At 38.3% G+C, this 15,712-nt stretch overlaps 1 protein-coding gene across 1 annotated transcript in view; it reads right to left on the bottom strand.

The window, feature by feature from the left end:
- LOC131039960 (GTP-binding protein At2g22870) overlaps positions 1-13,988 on the bottom strand; it is a 43,406-nt gene extending 29,418 nt beyond the window's left edge. Inside the window, exons 1-2 of the mRNA XM_057972814.2 lie at positions 13,311-13,988; positions 1,836-1,905 (exon numbers count right to left, since the gene is read on the bottom strand). Of these exons, the coding sequence (XP_057828797.1) occupies positions 1,836-1,905; positions 13,311-13,794 (554 nt within the window). The 5' untranslated portion in view covers positions 13,795-13,988. The remainder of the gene's footprint in view (positions 1-1,835; positions 1,906-13,310) is intronic.
- Positions 13,989-15,712: the final 1,724 nt, after the last annotated feature.

Genomic DNA, 15,712 nt, shown 5'->3' with positions numbered 1-15,712 from the left:
AAGAAGAAAGTCTATGGAAATATGGAGGAGAGATCCCAGACCAAAACAAAAGTATATGATGGATTGCTGTGATGGCCTGTCAACCCTCATGTGACAATAGCTATCTACCAGCCTGTAAATCACACAATGTGAGAGTAAAGAGTATTATCAATACTGTGGATTGTCTCATAGAAGCAGCAGTGGAATAACTCATTTCCCCCAAGAAGACCTGTCAACAGCAGAAGGGAAGCTCCTACAAATCAATCTCAACTGGTCCTAGTAGTCTCTGCCAGTCAGTAAAAGTCAATCATTAAAAGTTAGTCCATAATCAAATCCCAAAAAGACCATTAAAAGCACTACATGCACAAAGCCACATCAGCAGCACGGGAAGTGTCAACAACAGTCTTACACAACCTACAGCCTCATTAAAAAAGCATGCAAGTAAGCACTTTGAATAGAACAACCATAATTTTAGTTAAGATCTGTGAAGCCAAAAAGACATTAACTGTGATATGCTTCTCATTCTACTTAACTATCAACATTCCAAGAAGCCAAACAAGTGAGAATATTACCATGCATAAAGAAAAACCCAGGGTCCAGATATTGTTCTGAATGTACAGCCTCTCATAGTTAAGTTGCTATAAAGATAACACTGAAAAATATTAGAAACCTTCAGCTCTCATAGCTCACCAATCTTCAGAAGCCAATGAAGTTGAAATTTCTAAGTTTTGTATGATTTTCTGCTTGTGAATTTATTCTGGTACTCACTTTTCGTGTTTCTTTAGTTGTACTCTAGAGATCAAGCAGTTGACCATCGATTGAATTAACCCTCAACCAGACCATCCAAATCACTAATATAATTTACATATGTGAGAAGCACAATAAAGTTATTTTTTCATTCAATCATTGTCTGGTCAATCTGCCACTATAAAATCTACTAGTAGTTCCCTGGTCTCTCTTGAATCATTCACAAACATAGATTCAATAGGGCTTGGGCATGATAGATAATCCATGTTCTGTTTCTCTATGGAAATTTTGAAAGAGAGCGAATCTTCAAGGGAATCAAATCAATATTAGCAAGAACATTCACAATAACAAAATGCATATCTTTGCAAGGACACATCATAAACCTGTGTATAACTAACTGTAAACCAATCTAATACCAGAATAATTAATTCCTTATACATTTGCTTTAAGAATCATGCCAACTACGCATGAAGTGTTCAATCCTACCTTACAATCAATTCAATTTCTTGAACTCCACAATCTGAGGAAAAATAATTGAAACTCCTTAGGAATGCCCTCAATAATCTTGTGGTGGACAAAATTCATTTCAATTTGAGACATCAGCTTCAGTAAGACCTATTTGAATGAAACCAACTTGGTATTTCTTTAGAATTTGAATTGAATTTCTATACTTTCCTGTAGAATCTTCCAATGGCATTTCTAATGTTTCTTGCCATTTTCATGTTTCCTACAGTCTCCCAAACAGGCTACACGTATACCATAGTTTAAGACCAAACTCTTTTTTCCAAAATTTCCATTGTTTTCTTTACTTGTTTGGTCCAACATAGGACTGCTCTAGTGAAGCCTGAAAATTAACCCTCAAAGGAAAGTAAACAAGTACATTTTTTCCAAATACTAAATTATTAGATGTTCAAAAGGTGTACGCTGCATACTAAGATGCAACGTAGAGTCAAGTAGAACTATAAACCTGTTTACTTTAAATTCTCTTAGAAGCAAAAATTAGTTTTACAATAGTGAATCTGAGAAGCAAGCTCTCCAAAGACTAAACACAAGCAGATGCTGCTACCAAAATCAATGCCAAACCATTAATGGTTGGTTAGAGAGCATACCCATATCCGGGCAAGTCCACAATGTACCAGCTCTTGTTTATCAAGAAATGATTGATAAGCTGTGTCTTCCCTGCCAAACATAATTAATAAGTACGCAGTTTCCCAGGTATCTGAAATAAAGATACATCCCTTTGAAATTTATTATATTGTATATACACAAGACAATACAAACTTTTAAGAATAAGATGTCTTTTTTGAAAGTATCATACTCGGCATTTTTAAGAAAACTTCTTTATTTTAAAGCATATGAATCTAATCAAAATAAAATATAATGTCCCCATTTTTAAGCTAGTTGGATTCGCAAACTTTTGTCCAGTTTCTATTTTTACTGAAACATCTTTATGTTTGATGAGGGCAACTCCTAGGTTCTTAGAGCATGTGGGTTATGTTCTGCAGGGATGTTTGTTGTTGGCAGTGAGCTCGGTTGGTCTTGAAGACTTGTATGGCACTTTCCAAAGTAATTTCCAGCTTTTGATGTATTCTCCAAGATTCTTGGAGAGAGTGTCTATTTATAGAAAGTCATCCCATCAACCCTGATTTTCATCATACTATAGTCAGATTTTGATTCCAATGCTATTGGGGAGTTTCCCCAACTTGAGTGAATTATTTCACTAAGGTTGATAAATTTTATAAAATAACGTAAAAAGCAACTTAGTGTTATGGCCTGTTGGAAAGAGAATTAAAAGTTTTAAATCATGGACGGTTTCAAAAGGGACCTTGCATATTAAATATATTTATAATTTCAAAAAATAATCTGGAAAGTCAACAGTAAAAGGGGTTATTTTATTAAAAAGTGAATTTAAAAAGGTATAATCTGGAAAGTCAACAGTAAAAGTAGAAAAGGAGATTTAAAGAGCTCATTTGGATTATAGAAATTATTTTATTTCTCTCACATGAAACCTTTGTGGTTCTGTGGGATTGAACTTGGTTCATCTCAAACTTCCTGAAGACAAAAACCTTCTTGAAGAAATCTCTGGGCAATCACTCTTGTTGGGGGTGAAGAATAATAGCATTTGAGATGCTAAAATCAGATGTTGTTAGGACGATTAAATATTGAATTGCTGGATTTGGTGTGTGAAGATTTTCTTGGTGGATGATTTACTTCTCATCCTATTTGGTTAGCATCCAAAGTGATGGACATGGGAGATTAAGGCTTGTTGATGGTGATTCAAAGATTTTCAGCCAGTCGCCTGTCCTAGGAATGCAAAATGGAGGAGAGTCGATGCCTTTAAAACCCTCAGAAGATACCCAAGAAAGCGCGTTGGACAGATTGTAATGGTGACTGCTCATGTTGAAGAGAGACATTGGGGTTTAGGCATAAAGATTACATCTTGTGGGTCGCTGGTTGTTGGTAGCTGGGCAACTTATGAAGACTTAACTAGCTGCTATTGTCCTCCACAGCTGGGCGACTATTTCTTCACTATTTCTGACTTGCAATGTTGGATGTCTCAGTTTCAGGGTTGCTGGGCACTGGAAACCCATTTTCCAGGCATAATTTGTATATAGGTCTGAGCATGGAGATCTTAATAAGCTGGGTGAGTAAGTTTCTGCTGGGCGTCGGAGTTGTTGCCAGTTTCAAGAGCTAAAGACTTCATTCTGGTTGGGTGATTTCACTATTGGGCTGCACAACCACCTTTTCAAGCTGACATGAGAAGGATAGACAGTGCTGCCTGGGCATGGTGTTTTATCTTGCTGCTGGGACTGAATCTGGGCAACAATCTGCATTGGGAAAAGGTCAGAAACTTGTATTTGCATATGCCTGTAACCTAACTTGAATTACATCTCTTATTATTGTAAATTTGAACATATCAATCTATGGTTAAATGTTAAGTCTACAGTTTGAACTCTGTGAACGGTAAACGGCAGATATATTATCTCTGATATAGTTTTGTTGGTAAAAAATTCAATGAAATCTTATGTCTTAGTGTGCAACATGGTGTACTAAACCTGGTCTAAAAAGGAATACCTAAGAACAGAAACATTTTATTTACACACGCATGCAAAACTATTTGACAAAGTAATATTTGGGGAAGTGAGCAACAAATTGGAAAAAAAAAATTGGCAGGGGATTGTTGTGACGTTTTCACACATCGCCCCATTGCAAATGGGAACCCCCACTTTTTGCTTTCTAGTGTAGTTGTTTTATCAATTCAAAGGCCTTGGGGCTTCTTCCTGCCAATGGAACTGAGATCCCAATTCTTGATTGCTTCAACCCCTTGTATTTTGCTTCTGAGTCTAACCTAGCCTTGATCACTCAGGGGTTGGAAAAAGGTACTGAATGCTATAAGAAGAGGAAACAATTAGAGAGGTCCAAAAGTACTGAATCTCTCAAGAGAGGTGGTAAGAAAGGAAAGGAAGATAAAAATCCCGGTGAGGATAAATCCTCTAAAAAGGAAAGGGCTCCAAAATGACTTGAAACTTTGAAAGACTGTATAAAAAACAGAAGGGCCTCCCCGACCCCCCCTGCCTCTTAATGAGATTTAATATTTGCAGTTGGAATGTTAGGGGACTTGAGTCCCCTGACAGAAAATATATTCTCGGGGCTTTCAGTAAGGACAAGCCTAGATTGGATGTATTATGTTTGCAGGAGATTAAGGTGATTGGGTTTCAAAAAGAGTCTGTCCTCAATTTCATTTGGAAATCTGCTAAAGCCTTCTCCACTTTGCATGATAAAGGAAAAGGGGATTCTGCTATCCTAGTTAAAAATAGTTGGGCCAAATGTGTTGTGGATTGGGGTATTTCTCCTTGTAATAGAATTCTATGGGTCAAGTTGTTGACGTCGTAGCTATGGTCGGATCCTTCTGTAGGCCGACACAGCTTACATAATTGTCTAATTGGCCTAATCGGTCCAAGTTATGGACTCTTGTTGGTGTAAATAATTATTCATCATGGATATTATTACACTTACTTAAGTTTACTTAGGATAATGCATTTCATAGTAGTTTGGATATGAGACACTTGGGTGTTTGTGCCACATTGGGATAGTGTGTGTAGGAGAAATTCCACCTTTTATGGTGTTGATCTTGTTATTACACTATCATATCCACTTATTGTGGAGTTATAATTCCACCTTCGGTGGGTGATCCACCTCATGTGGAATATTATATTATTTCTCCTACCTACCCACACCTATTTCCTACCTACCCTTGTTTCTTATTGAGCCACATGTCATATTTGTGTGCTCATACATCCATATGGCCTTGCCTATATATGCAGGCCTCTATTCATTGTATTGAACTATTGAAGCTATGTTATTGATCATTTCTATTGATGAGAATACAGTTTATTCTTGTCCCATATTGTGTCTCTATTTTGTACATTTCATTGAACTCTTGATCTTGGCAAAATCCAACAACTCTTAAGTGATTTTGTAAATTGCAATGAATATCCTATATAGGGCCGACCCTATATGTCCACCACCTTATATTGTAAATTGCAATTATATTATTATTATTGTTTCTTCTTGAGGGCCGACTCATTGTAAATGAGTGCCTCTCACATATATATAGGAGATGTACTTGTCATTTATGGAATATTGTTGGTGTTGGAAATAAGCCACACCCGGACCGACGATGGACTGGTCCAAGAGGGGCCAGTAGCTCAGTGGTAGAGCACTCCAGCAGCATATGGAAGGTCCTAGGTTCGAGTCCTAGCTGGTCCATGTCTCAACATGGTATCAGAGTCAGGTCCAGGCTAGGAGCCCCAAGTGCACGAGAGGTGTGGCTTAAGGGGGGGTGTTGGTGTTGGAAATAAGCCACACCCGGACCGACGATGGACTGGTCCAAGAGGGGCCAATAGCTCAGTGGTAGAGCACTCCAGCAGCGTATGGAAGGTCCTAGGTTCGAGTCCTAGCTGGTCCATGTCTCAACAAATATAATTCAACGAATTTCTTCACAGAGCAGAGCAAGAGACCATTCAGCAAACCACCTCATTCTGTAGCGAATTCATCAGCAGCGAATCCATCCTTGTCTAGCGAATTGATCCTAGAACAGCGAATTCATCCTAGAGCTGTGAATCCCTTCCTTGGGGCAGAGAACTCATTTCTTGGACTGCAAACAGTCAAGCCGAGTCATTCCTCTGCAAACGAATCCTGTCACAGCAGATTGAACGATGTGCGAATCATCTTGAAGGCTGATTGATGCCCTAGCAGTTCTGTTTCATGTCCAGCTGTGTATAGTCTGCTCATATATAGCTTCAAGAGTTGAAACATACATGTAAAGACATGGTTGTTCTTGTCTAATATGATCTGAGAATTCATTGCTGGGGTTTTCACCTTCAAGAGGAAGGTTTTCCCAAGATACTTTGGTGTTCTCTGTGTTCTTTGTGTTGTTTTGTTTATTTGCTTTCAATCTGATCTAAACTTTAACATGGTATCAGAGTGGGTGTTAGGAAAGATCCGATCAGATTGATAGATGGGCATACAACAGTTCCAGACATCATGTTGGTGTGTCAGATCAATGTATGAGCAAGGTAGGGCAGATGCACCGTGCTCAACTGCTGGTGTCAACAAGGTTCGAGGAGTTGAACCCTCTGTTCATCGAAGACAAAAGGTTCCATCATCAATGACTGTGGATGTGCTTGGAATCGGAGCCTATGCTCTTGAATATGAGTCATTGGCTGACCGATTTGTGTGATGCCCGTATATGTGCAAGTGTTGTATCTTTTGGGCTTTAATTTGTTGCCTTCGTGGGATCTCTCTATTGCTTGTAATTATATTGCCAGTGATGAATTTGTGTGTCATTGGCTATCATTGTTTGATGGCCTGGCTATTATTGTTACATCTGCACATATAACACTAGAGGCTTATGCATCTGTTGAATGAGCATATGAAGATTTGGGAGCTGAACGTGAGCCTTCTACAGGGCGTTTTTTTTTTCAATCCTCGTGTATCATTGAGATCCTTGGCATGAGTTCCAGCACTCAGAAAGGGTTGGTGTGTCCCAACTTGAAGGGCGATGTTCCTGGACTAAGTGTCTCAATCTCTGTGGAAGAAAAGATAAGACACAGTTTCAAGATTAACTCCATGGGTACCAACAACAAAGAGATAAGTATTTTTATGATTTGAATAATGTTCATAAATTCTTATGCAGTTAATAATTCATGCTATAACATTGGAATAATGAATCATTATTTCTATTTGTGTTTGTCATAAAGATAGATGGAGGCCACACATGTCCTAGGTACAAAGCACGTGTTTGTGAACTTCCAACTGAATGCCATATCTGTGGATGTGAAGAATCAAAAGTTCTGTGAAAAACCCTCCTATCAGCGCCTCACAGTTCGTGACATCTACATGGTGCCTGATTTGTAAGCATGAATTTGCATTTGCATATTGCTGGAGGGAGATTTGGAATTGTGTCAGACTCCATATACTCTGTAATTTGTATGTTACAACCTCACCTCATGGTTGCTGGAGATATGAACCAGCCTTTTGCTGTAAAAGGATTTAAACCTTGCTTGCAGTGTGATGGCTGCAGTGATAGATTGTCTTATTGGTGTAAGGTATTGAACCTGTATCATGCTTCAATACACTCCTTGACCGCTACATCACTGAAGGTTGCAAAGTCGAGACAAGAAGACTCTCCAGTGAGAAGGAGTGGACTATGAGGGGGTGTTGTTCTAATCTCAGGATGGTCATATTCCTATCTGGTCTAGGGCTCGATCTTATGACAGTAGGGCCAAGGTGGTCTTGGATTTAGCACTTTCAGACATATGTAAATCATACCAGATGATGAGAGACTCTTGATGCAAGATATCTTCCATGATTGGAACCATGTGAGCAGGGTATGCTTCCATAATAGAGGGAGCAGCTAGAGGATTTGCTTCAGTTGACTTTCAAGGTCATTTTTGGTTCAGAGGGAGTAGACCATGTCGAGATGGTTTCTCTAGCAAGGCCTTTATGCTAACACCTAGGTCCGGATATTCCTAAATAGATCAATACTTGGTGAGCTTGGGACTCACCAAGTGTGATGCAGAATCCAACCTTGTATTTTATGATAGGTCAGAGCATGTGGAGATCAATAGAACTATATGGTGTAAAGGAATGCGATTCAGTTGAGGTACATCAGCACTAATGATCAGACGGCCAAACCTCTTGCCCGAGTGAAGGTTGTGCACTCTCAAGACAAGCTTGGAGTTGTGGAGAATGAAGCCCTAGCTGAGAGGGAGTCTCAGCATTAGTGATTTCTTGAGATGTACTCTAATGCATTCTTCTTTGCTAGAGAAGTTTGAGGTGCAAGCCCTTGTTAATGCATTCTCCTTTGCGAGAGAAGTTTGAGGTGAAAGCCCTTGGTAATGCATTCTTCTCTACGAGAGAAGTTTGAGGTGCAAGACCTTGTTAGTGCATTCTTCTCTGCGAGTGAAGTTTGAGGTGCAAGACCTTGTTAGTGCATTCTTCTCTGCGAGAGAAGTCTGAGGTGAAAGCCCTTGTTCCACCCTCTAGGAGTAGCCATGGTGAATGTCATGTGAGAGACTCCATGACTCGGCGCTTGTGTTTATTCACCCTCTGGGAGTAGCCATGGTGAACGTCATGATGAGATGACAAAATCACGTTGAGGATTCCGTGATGGGCACTTTTGTTCATTTGCATTTACATTCATGGGAGTAGCCATGATGGACCCACCCTCTGGGAGTAGCCATGGTGGTTGTGTTCATTTGCTTTTCCATCCATGGGAGTAGCCATAATGGACCTACCCTCTGGGAGCAGCCATGGTGGATGTCACTATGTGACTCAAAAGGACTCCTCCCTAGCTAAGAGGGAGTGTTGACGTTGTAGCTATGGTCGGATCCTTCTGTGGGCCGACACAGCTTACATAATTGTCTAATTGGCCTAATCAACCTTAGACAATTATGGGTCCAAGTTATGGACTCTTACATTCATCAATATTATAAGTGATTTTGTAAATTGCAATGAATATCCTATATAGGGCTGACCCTATATGTCCACCACCTTATGTTGTAAATTGCAATTATATTATTATTATTGTTTCTTCTTGAGGGCCGACTCATTGTAAATGAGTGCCTCTTACATATATATAGGAGATGCACTTGTCATTCATGGAATATAATCAATCAAGTATTCAGCGAACTTCTTCACAGAGCAGAGCAAGAGACCATTCAGCAAACCACCTCATTCTGTAGCGAATTCATCGGCAGTGAATCCATCCTTGTCTAGCGAATTGATCCTAGAACAGCGAATTCAGCCTAGTGCTGTGAATCCCTTCCTTGGGGCAGAGAACTCATTTCTTGGACTGCGAACAGCCAAGCCAAGTCATTCCTCTGTAAGCGAATCCTGTCACAGCAGATTGAAGGATGTGCGAATCATATTGAAGGCTGAGTGATGCCCTAGCAGTTCTGTTTCATGTTCAGCTGTGTATAGTCTGCTCATACATGTAAAGACATGGTTGTTCTTGTCTAATATGATCTGAGAATTCATTGCTGGGTTTTTCACCTTCAAGAGGAAGGTTTTCACAGGATACTTTGGTGTTCTCTGTGTTCTTTGTGTTGTTTTGTTTATTTGCTTTCAATCTGATCTAAACTTTAACACAAGTTTGAGATTGAGTCCAAAATCTATGGCCTGTACTCCATATATGTCTCAAATGATTATAATGAGAGGTGTGAACTATGGGCTTGGATGACCTCCAATCTCCCTAAGATCCCATGGCTTATTGCAGGTGACTTTAGTATGTTGGAACATAAAGAAGATAATGTTGGAGGCAGAAATGGCCTATGGAAAGGCAATGAAATGCATTTTTGTTCTAGAATGGAAAGATCACTCTTTTTGATGGATCCTTTGGAGAAAAAGAGAGAAAAATTCAAGGATATCTGGTTCACCTGCAATAATCAATCTCAGAGTAAAAGAATATACTCCAGATTGGATAGGTTCTATGCTTATATAGGGTTTTTCTCCTTCAAACTAGGTGATAAGGGTAGGGATGTCTCTGTCTTTCCTACCACAATGTCTGACCATTCTCCTGTTGAGGCCTGTGTAAAATTTGGTTTTAGTCATCCGGACTCCAGGAGATGTTCTTCTCCATCTTCAAGCTCAATACTTCTCACATTAATGACTTTGATTGTTTAATGGGTATTAAGGTGGCTACAATGCTTTCTAAAAGTCTTAATAAGGGGTCAGCAGTGAAGAATTGGGACTGTATTGTTTCTCTTTGGAGGAACTGGTTCAATATTGTGCAGGGGGGGGGAGCTTGTCTTTGGAAAATAGAGTTGTTAGAACTAAATCCTTACTTGGAAAAATTTAAAATTATCAGCATGAGGGTGCTAGGATTAGAGCCAGGATGACCCTGCCTCATGAAGGGGATAAAGGCTCTAAGTACTTCTTTAGTATTATAAGCAAAAGTAGGATAAAGGATTTGCCCCATTAATGTGGATGGTTTCTCTTCTAGTGATTGTGAGTTTATAAAGGAGGCCTTTTATTCTTTTTTCAAGACAATGTTTTCTTCAGAAGATAGCTGTAACTCAGCTAAAGCTAGGGAATTTCACATGAGGACTATCCCTCTCAAGGTTTCCAATGAAGATTGTGCATCCTTATATAAGGACATTTCTGTGGACGAGCTGGTAAACACAATCAAATCCTTGAGTAATGGCAAGGCCCCTGGAGTAGATGGTCTACCCATAGAATTTTACAAGGCAAATACAGATTTGGTTGGGGAAGAAGTGTTAGAGGTGTACAACAAGGCATTGAGATCTAGTACTCTAGGGATGAGCATTAACAAAGGGGTAATCAAACTAATTCCCAAGGGGGAAGGTAAAAGTAAAAAGTCTTATAAAAAATTGGAGACCAATTATAATCTTGAATGTGTCATACAAAATCTTGGCCAAAACTCTTGCCATCAGGTTGGGTAAAGTATTAAAGAAAGTTGCTTTGGTGACTCAAACTGGCGTCATTAAGGGCAGATATATTTTGGAGAACCTGGTTATTAGCTGAGAGGGAATGCATTGGGCTAAACATACCAATCAGAATGTGGCAATGATTTTATAGGACTTTAAAAAAGTCAATGACAGAATTGAATGGCCTTTGTGATTGACATGATGAAGGCATTGGGCTTTCCTCCTAGATTTTGCAGACGGATCAATATTTTATTTGAGGACTCATCCACCCAAATTGACATCAATGGGGATCTCACTGCCCCAATCCAATTTCAAAGGTCAAGAAGAGAAGGTTGCCCTATTCCTAGAGCTCTATATGTACTAGTTGCTGATGCTCTGCATTATGTTTTGAGAACCTCCTTGGTCAGCCCTCCTGTTACTGGTATTAGCCTCCCTAATAGCAATGAGCAGCTTTTAAATGCCTTATTTGCCGATGACACTTCTCTTTGTTCAAATGAATAAAGATAACTTTGAAAATGTTGGGCATAGAGTTGAGATTTTTTTTATGGCTTCAGGTGCAAAAATTTCTAGTGCCAAGTCCTCCATTCTTAGCTGGAGTATGGACCCTCCAGAGTGGTTGAGAGATCAGGAGTGGCAGTGGTTGGGGCCTAATAAGGGGCTCATTACCTTGGCATACCTTTTGCTCTATCCCCTCATTCTAAGGATATGTGGGAATGGCTAATTTTAAAAATAGAAAAGAAACATCATAAATGGAAGACTCATCTTTTCGCATTGGCTGGCAAGATTCAGGTTGTTCGAAAGGTTTTGGCCTCACAGGCAGTCTTTTTCTCCTCCACATGACTGTTTGCTAGTTGTCAACTAGAAGTGGTGTTGTTTACTCAAATGCTTGGGTGGTCTTGAGCTTAAGGACTTGAAATTCCAAGGTATTGCTATGGCTGTCAAGTGGATAATTAAAGCTTGTGAGGGAGATGAGCCCTAGAAACTTCTTTTAAGGAATAATTTAATGTTGTCCAAACCTAAGAGAGGCAAAACTTGGGGGGTTTTCCATTTGCATGATATTCTGTTTGGGAAGTTTGATGTCAAGGTTTTTGGGTCGCCAGTGTTTAACAGCATATGTAATGAATGCAGAATTGTTACGCCCTTGCTTCATAATTGTGAGGCCTTCTCCTCTTCACTGCAGTCTTAGGATGAGCACAGATCTATTTGGTGGAATCTGGCTTGGAAGGATAAACCTTTGGCTCTCACCCAAGGGTGCTCTACCAATGTTTGGGCTTCTAAAGGAATTGTTGCAATTAAGGACATCCTTGCTGATAATGGATTGATTAATTGGGAACTGCTAAGAGGGAAATATGGCCTTCCTGATACTTAGAAAAGAACATGCTTTGTTCTCAAGAGTGCTCTATCTAGTGTGGGATCTTCTGCTGCATTGGCTAGTGAATCTGACGTTTTTAAGAGGATCCCCTGAAAGGATGGCTCTCAGTTTGATCAAACATCTGTCAAAAAAAATTGCCATTTACTAACTGACATGAGGACTGTAATTGAGTGGATCAATAGGGCTTGGAATTTGAATTGATTTGAGAATGTCTCATCTGCTCGATTAAGTCATATCTCGGCCAAATCAGGAGAGGCTAAAAAAGCTAGCTTTAGATGGTTGCTATTGCTTAAAAAGTTAGCTGTAGGACATGAGTTAGAGGTGAATGGTGTTCCTGCCAGGACTTGTGAGCTCTGTAATGTTAATGAGTCTTTTGAACATATCTTTTTTAATGTCTATATGCATTTTCTTTGTGGTCCTTGTTTTTGGGTCAACTGATTGGCTGGGATTGCAAAGATGGTTTTAACTTTTAATTGGTCTGAGATCCTTGCTGGTTATGTCAATGCTTCATCTGCTTGTCTTAATGTGTTTTGGCTTATTTTGACTAATGTGATTCTTTAGATCGTCTGGAAAAAGGGAAATGAAAATATATTCGAAGGCAAAAGAAGGTGTCTTACTGAGTTCACAAGTGAACTAACTTTTCTTTATGATGCTGCTCAAAGAGGGACTCACAGTACTGTACAGATCAGTGATCAAGTCTGCACATTTCTTCCAACACGGAAGAGACAAACTAAATGAGGAGGAGCTTGCACTTCTGAAGGACTATATGTATAAGAACAATATCAATAAACCCCCAGAGGAGGAAAAGCCCAGCTCTAAACAAGGAAAGCAAACTTACTATCAGTCTAATGTTAAGGATGTGGAACCGGAGGACATGATGTATCTTCCAATAGTACTTATGATTGTGACTATGCTGAATATAGTAGCAACGCAAAGGGCTGTTGGGAGTAGTTTGATAGCTGCAGATGACTCTTCTAAATCCGTTTTTGTTTCCGACACTATGGCTCATGAGAATGTATCTCTTCTGGTATATGGTTTTATGATAGTAGTTTCTGCGGATTATTAATGTAGAACGGTGGTTAAAATATCATGGACTGCTGGAGTACAGCTCCTCATATTAAATTTCCGTTTTGTTCTCTATATCTAATATAGAAAAAAGTTTAAAATGTAAGCATAATAACAATTGAAGACTTCCTCACTCCTCCATGCAATGTAGATACTTCCATAGACAAAATAAAATCAAAATCAAAAACCCTAACCTGGTTTCTTCGAAGTCATGGCAATGTCCTTTCTGACCAAGCAATTGATGAGCGAAGACTTGCCCACATTCGACCGGCCCAGCATGGCGAATTCAGGTTTGCCATCTTTAGGGCAATCGTTCGCCCTGATGCTGCTACCTTTAAACTCCACCTGCTTAATCTTTGCATCCCCTGCATATGGACCCATTACTATGTTTGATCCGGGCAATAACATGTCTTCTTTTATTTCATTTCTCTCGACCCCTGGCGGCACAAAAAGCATGTCCAAGGGGATTACATTGCTGTCATTGTTGTTATCTGCTGCGTGTTTGGTGGTAAGTGGCACTGCAGATTTTGTGCTAAATTTGGCGGCGGCGGCTGCATTTAGAGGGACTTTTACTCTTCTGTGGGCGAGGGGGATTCTGGTGAGGGGGTGACTGGAGAAGAAATTGGCACAAGTTGTACGAATAAATTGTGGAGAATGAGTGTAAGCTCTGAGCAGCATTCTGCCGAATTTGAGAAAAGGATTATGTTAAAATAGTGGACAAAGCTGGCCTTCCGATGACATGCTGACTTTTAAGGAATTTCTTAGTTGGAAAGAAGTTGCAGAAAAGTTTAATGTCAAACACTTCATGTCCGCATTTCAACTGAGTGCATCGACAAGCTACGGTTTGATGCAGGAAGATCATTTAGGCTTTCGCGATAATTATTTTGAAAAGAGTTTAATTATTATTATTTATTATTTATTATTTATTATTTATATATATCAGTAGGATGGATTAGAATAAAAAAAAAAAATTAAAAGGTAAAAGAGGTGGTGTATTTTTGTTGATTGTTTAATGGAGCATTAAATATTTTTATAATTCAACTAATGTTAATTAATTAATAATTTATAATTGTTTTTCTTAATTTAAATAATTATTTATTTAAGTCTGAAGATTAGATTAATATTTTATGTTTATTAAGTCGTAAAAATAATCATAATATTATTACAAGGTTTACTTCACTTTTTATAAGTAAATAGTTAGATACTAGTCTAATAATCTTAAGATTGTTTTTGATAGTGTAAAAATATCAATAGATTTCCACAATCCATTAGTGTGTTTGTATGGGCTTTTGGCTTAGATTGTATGAGCTTTTTTCCATCAACGTTTTGGATCACATTCTGTGATCCATCATCAGGATGAGCTCTCTTTTTTCATCCCAATGATGGATCATAGAGTGTGATCCAAAACGTTGATGCAAAAAAGCTCACACAATCTAAGCCAGAAGCTCATACAGAAATATTATTCATTTTTAGCATAGTGGTATATATTGTGATCTTTTTGTAGCCTTTGGACTGAGAAGCAAGAATTGTGATTCTCATTCACATGATTATTCATAACTTTCTCTAGCTTTTTTTAATGAAGTTACTATTGTGCACTCTAGAGTGAAAATAATGTCAGTTGTAGAAACTCCACTAACATAAGTCATGATGGGTAAAGTGAGACCATATTTTGTAATTGTTTTAATCAAATCTCTCATGAGCGAAAAATGCTTTTTATGGTAAGGGATTAATTAGGTTGTAGGGCTTGAGGTTGGTTTTTCTCTTCTATGTATTGTGATAATGAATGTATTTTGGTGAAGAATACAAATATCCAACTTCCTATTCTTCCTTGGATGTCTCTCATCTACTTGCCTCACACCTAGGCTTATATACGAAGAAAGTCTTTGTTTGGGTTGGAAACATCTTCTCCCTCCATTTGATTTTTGTCCCTATATATGTTTTATAACGATATTGACAATGGGGCTAAATTCTACATGATAACGTTAGTTCCTTCCTATATTATTTCTTTTTATCGACATTCTCTATTTTATTTGATATAGATTTTATTTTTTTTCTATTTGAAAATTTAGGTATCTATGTGATTTGTCATGGGTTTTAATTATATTTGAAGGTGAAATAGGATTGAATCAATTTGGTCTGGAAATTCGTATGATCTCTCATTATACTTTCTTGTTTGTATGTTGAATATATAAATGAATCAAATAAGATTGTTGGATAGATATATTTTAGGATTGATTGTGATATCTAAATCAATTTCGAGCTTTGTGTGGTTAACGTGAGCTATATAGATGTATATGATTATATACACCTAGCTCTAGGATATGATCATCACCCCTATTAATAACTATTATCAATGATAACTATACTTGTAAATTTAAAAACTAAAGGTTTATACAACATGATTTAATAGTTCATGCCTAAAAAATATTGTAATGTCTTTACCATCAAAAACTATCAAGGATATGTCTATCATTATCACTAAGGATACAATAAGATTATCACATAGCTTCCATTAGTTTGTACTCATTCTACATTAAATGATGTGATTGCTAAGAACAAAGGCTATAGCTAACATAAGTCATATCTATTAGAGTTT

Source organism: Cryptomeria japonica, chromosome 11 (assembly GCF_030272615.1).
Source record: "Cryptomeria japonica chromosome 11, Sugi_1.0, whole genome shotgun sequence".
Taxonomy (NCBI): domain Eukaryota; kingdom Viridiplantae; phylum Streptophyta; class Pinopsida; order Cupressales; family Cupressaceae; genus Cryptomeria; species Cryptomeria japonica.
The sequence above is the reverse complement of the archived record's forward strand: the minus strand, read 5'-3'. Positions and strand labels throughout refer to the sequence as shown.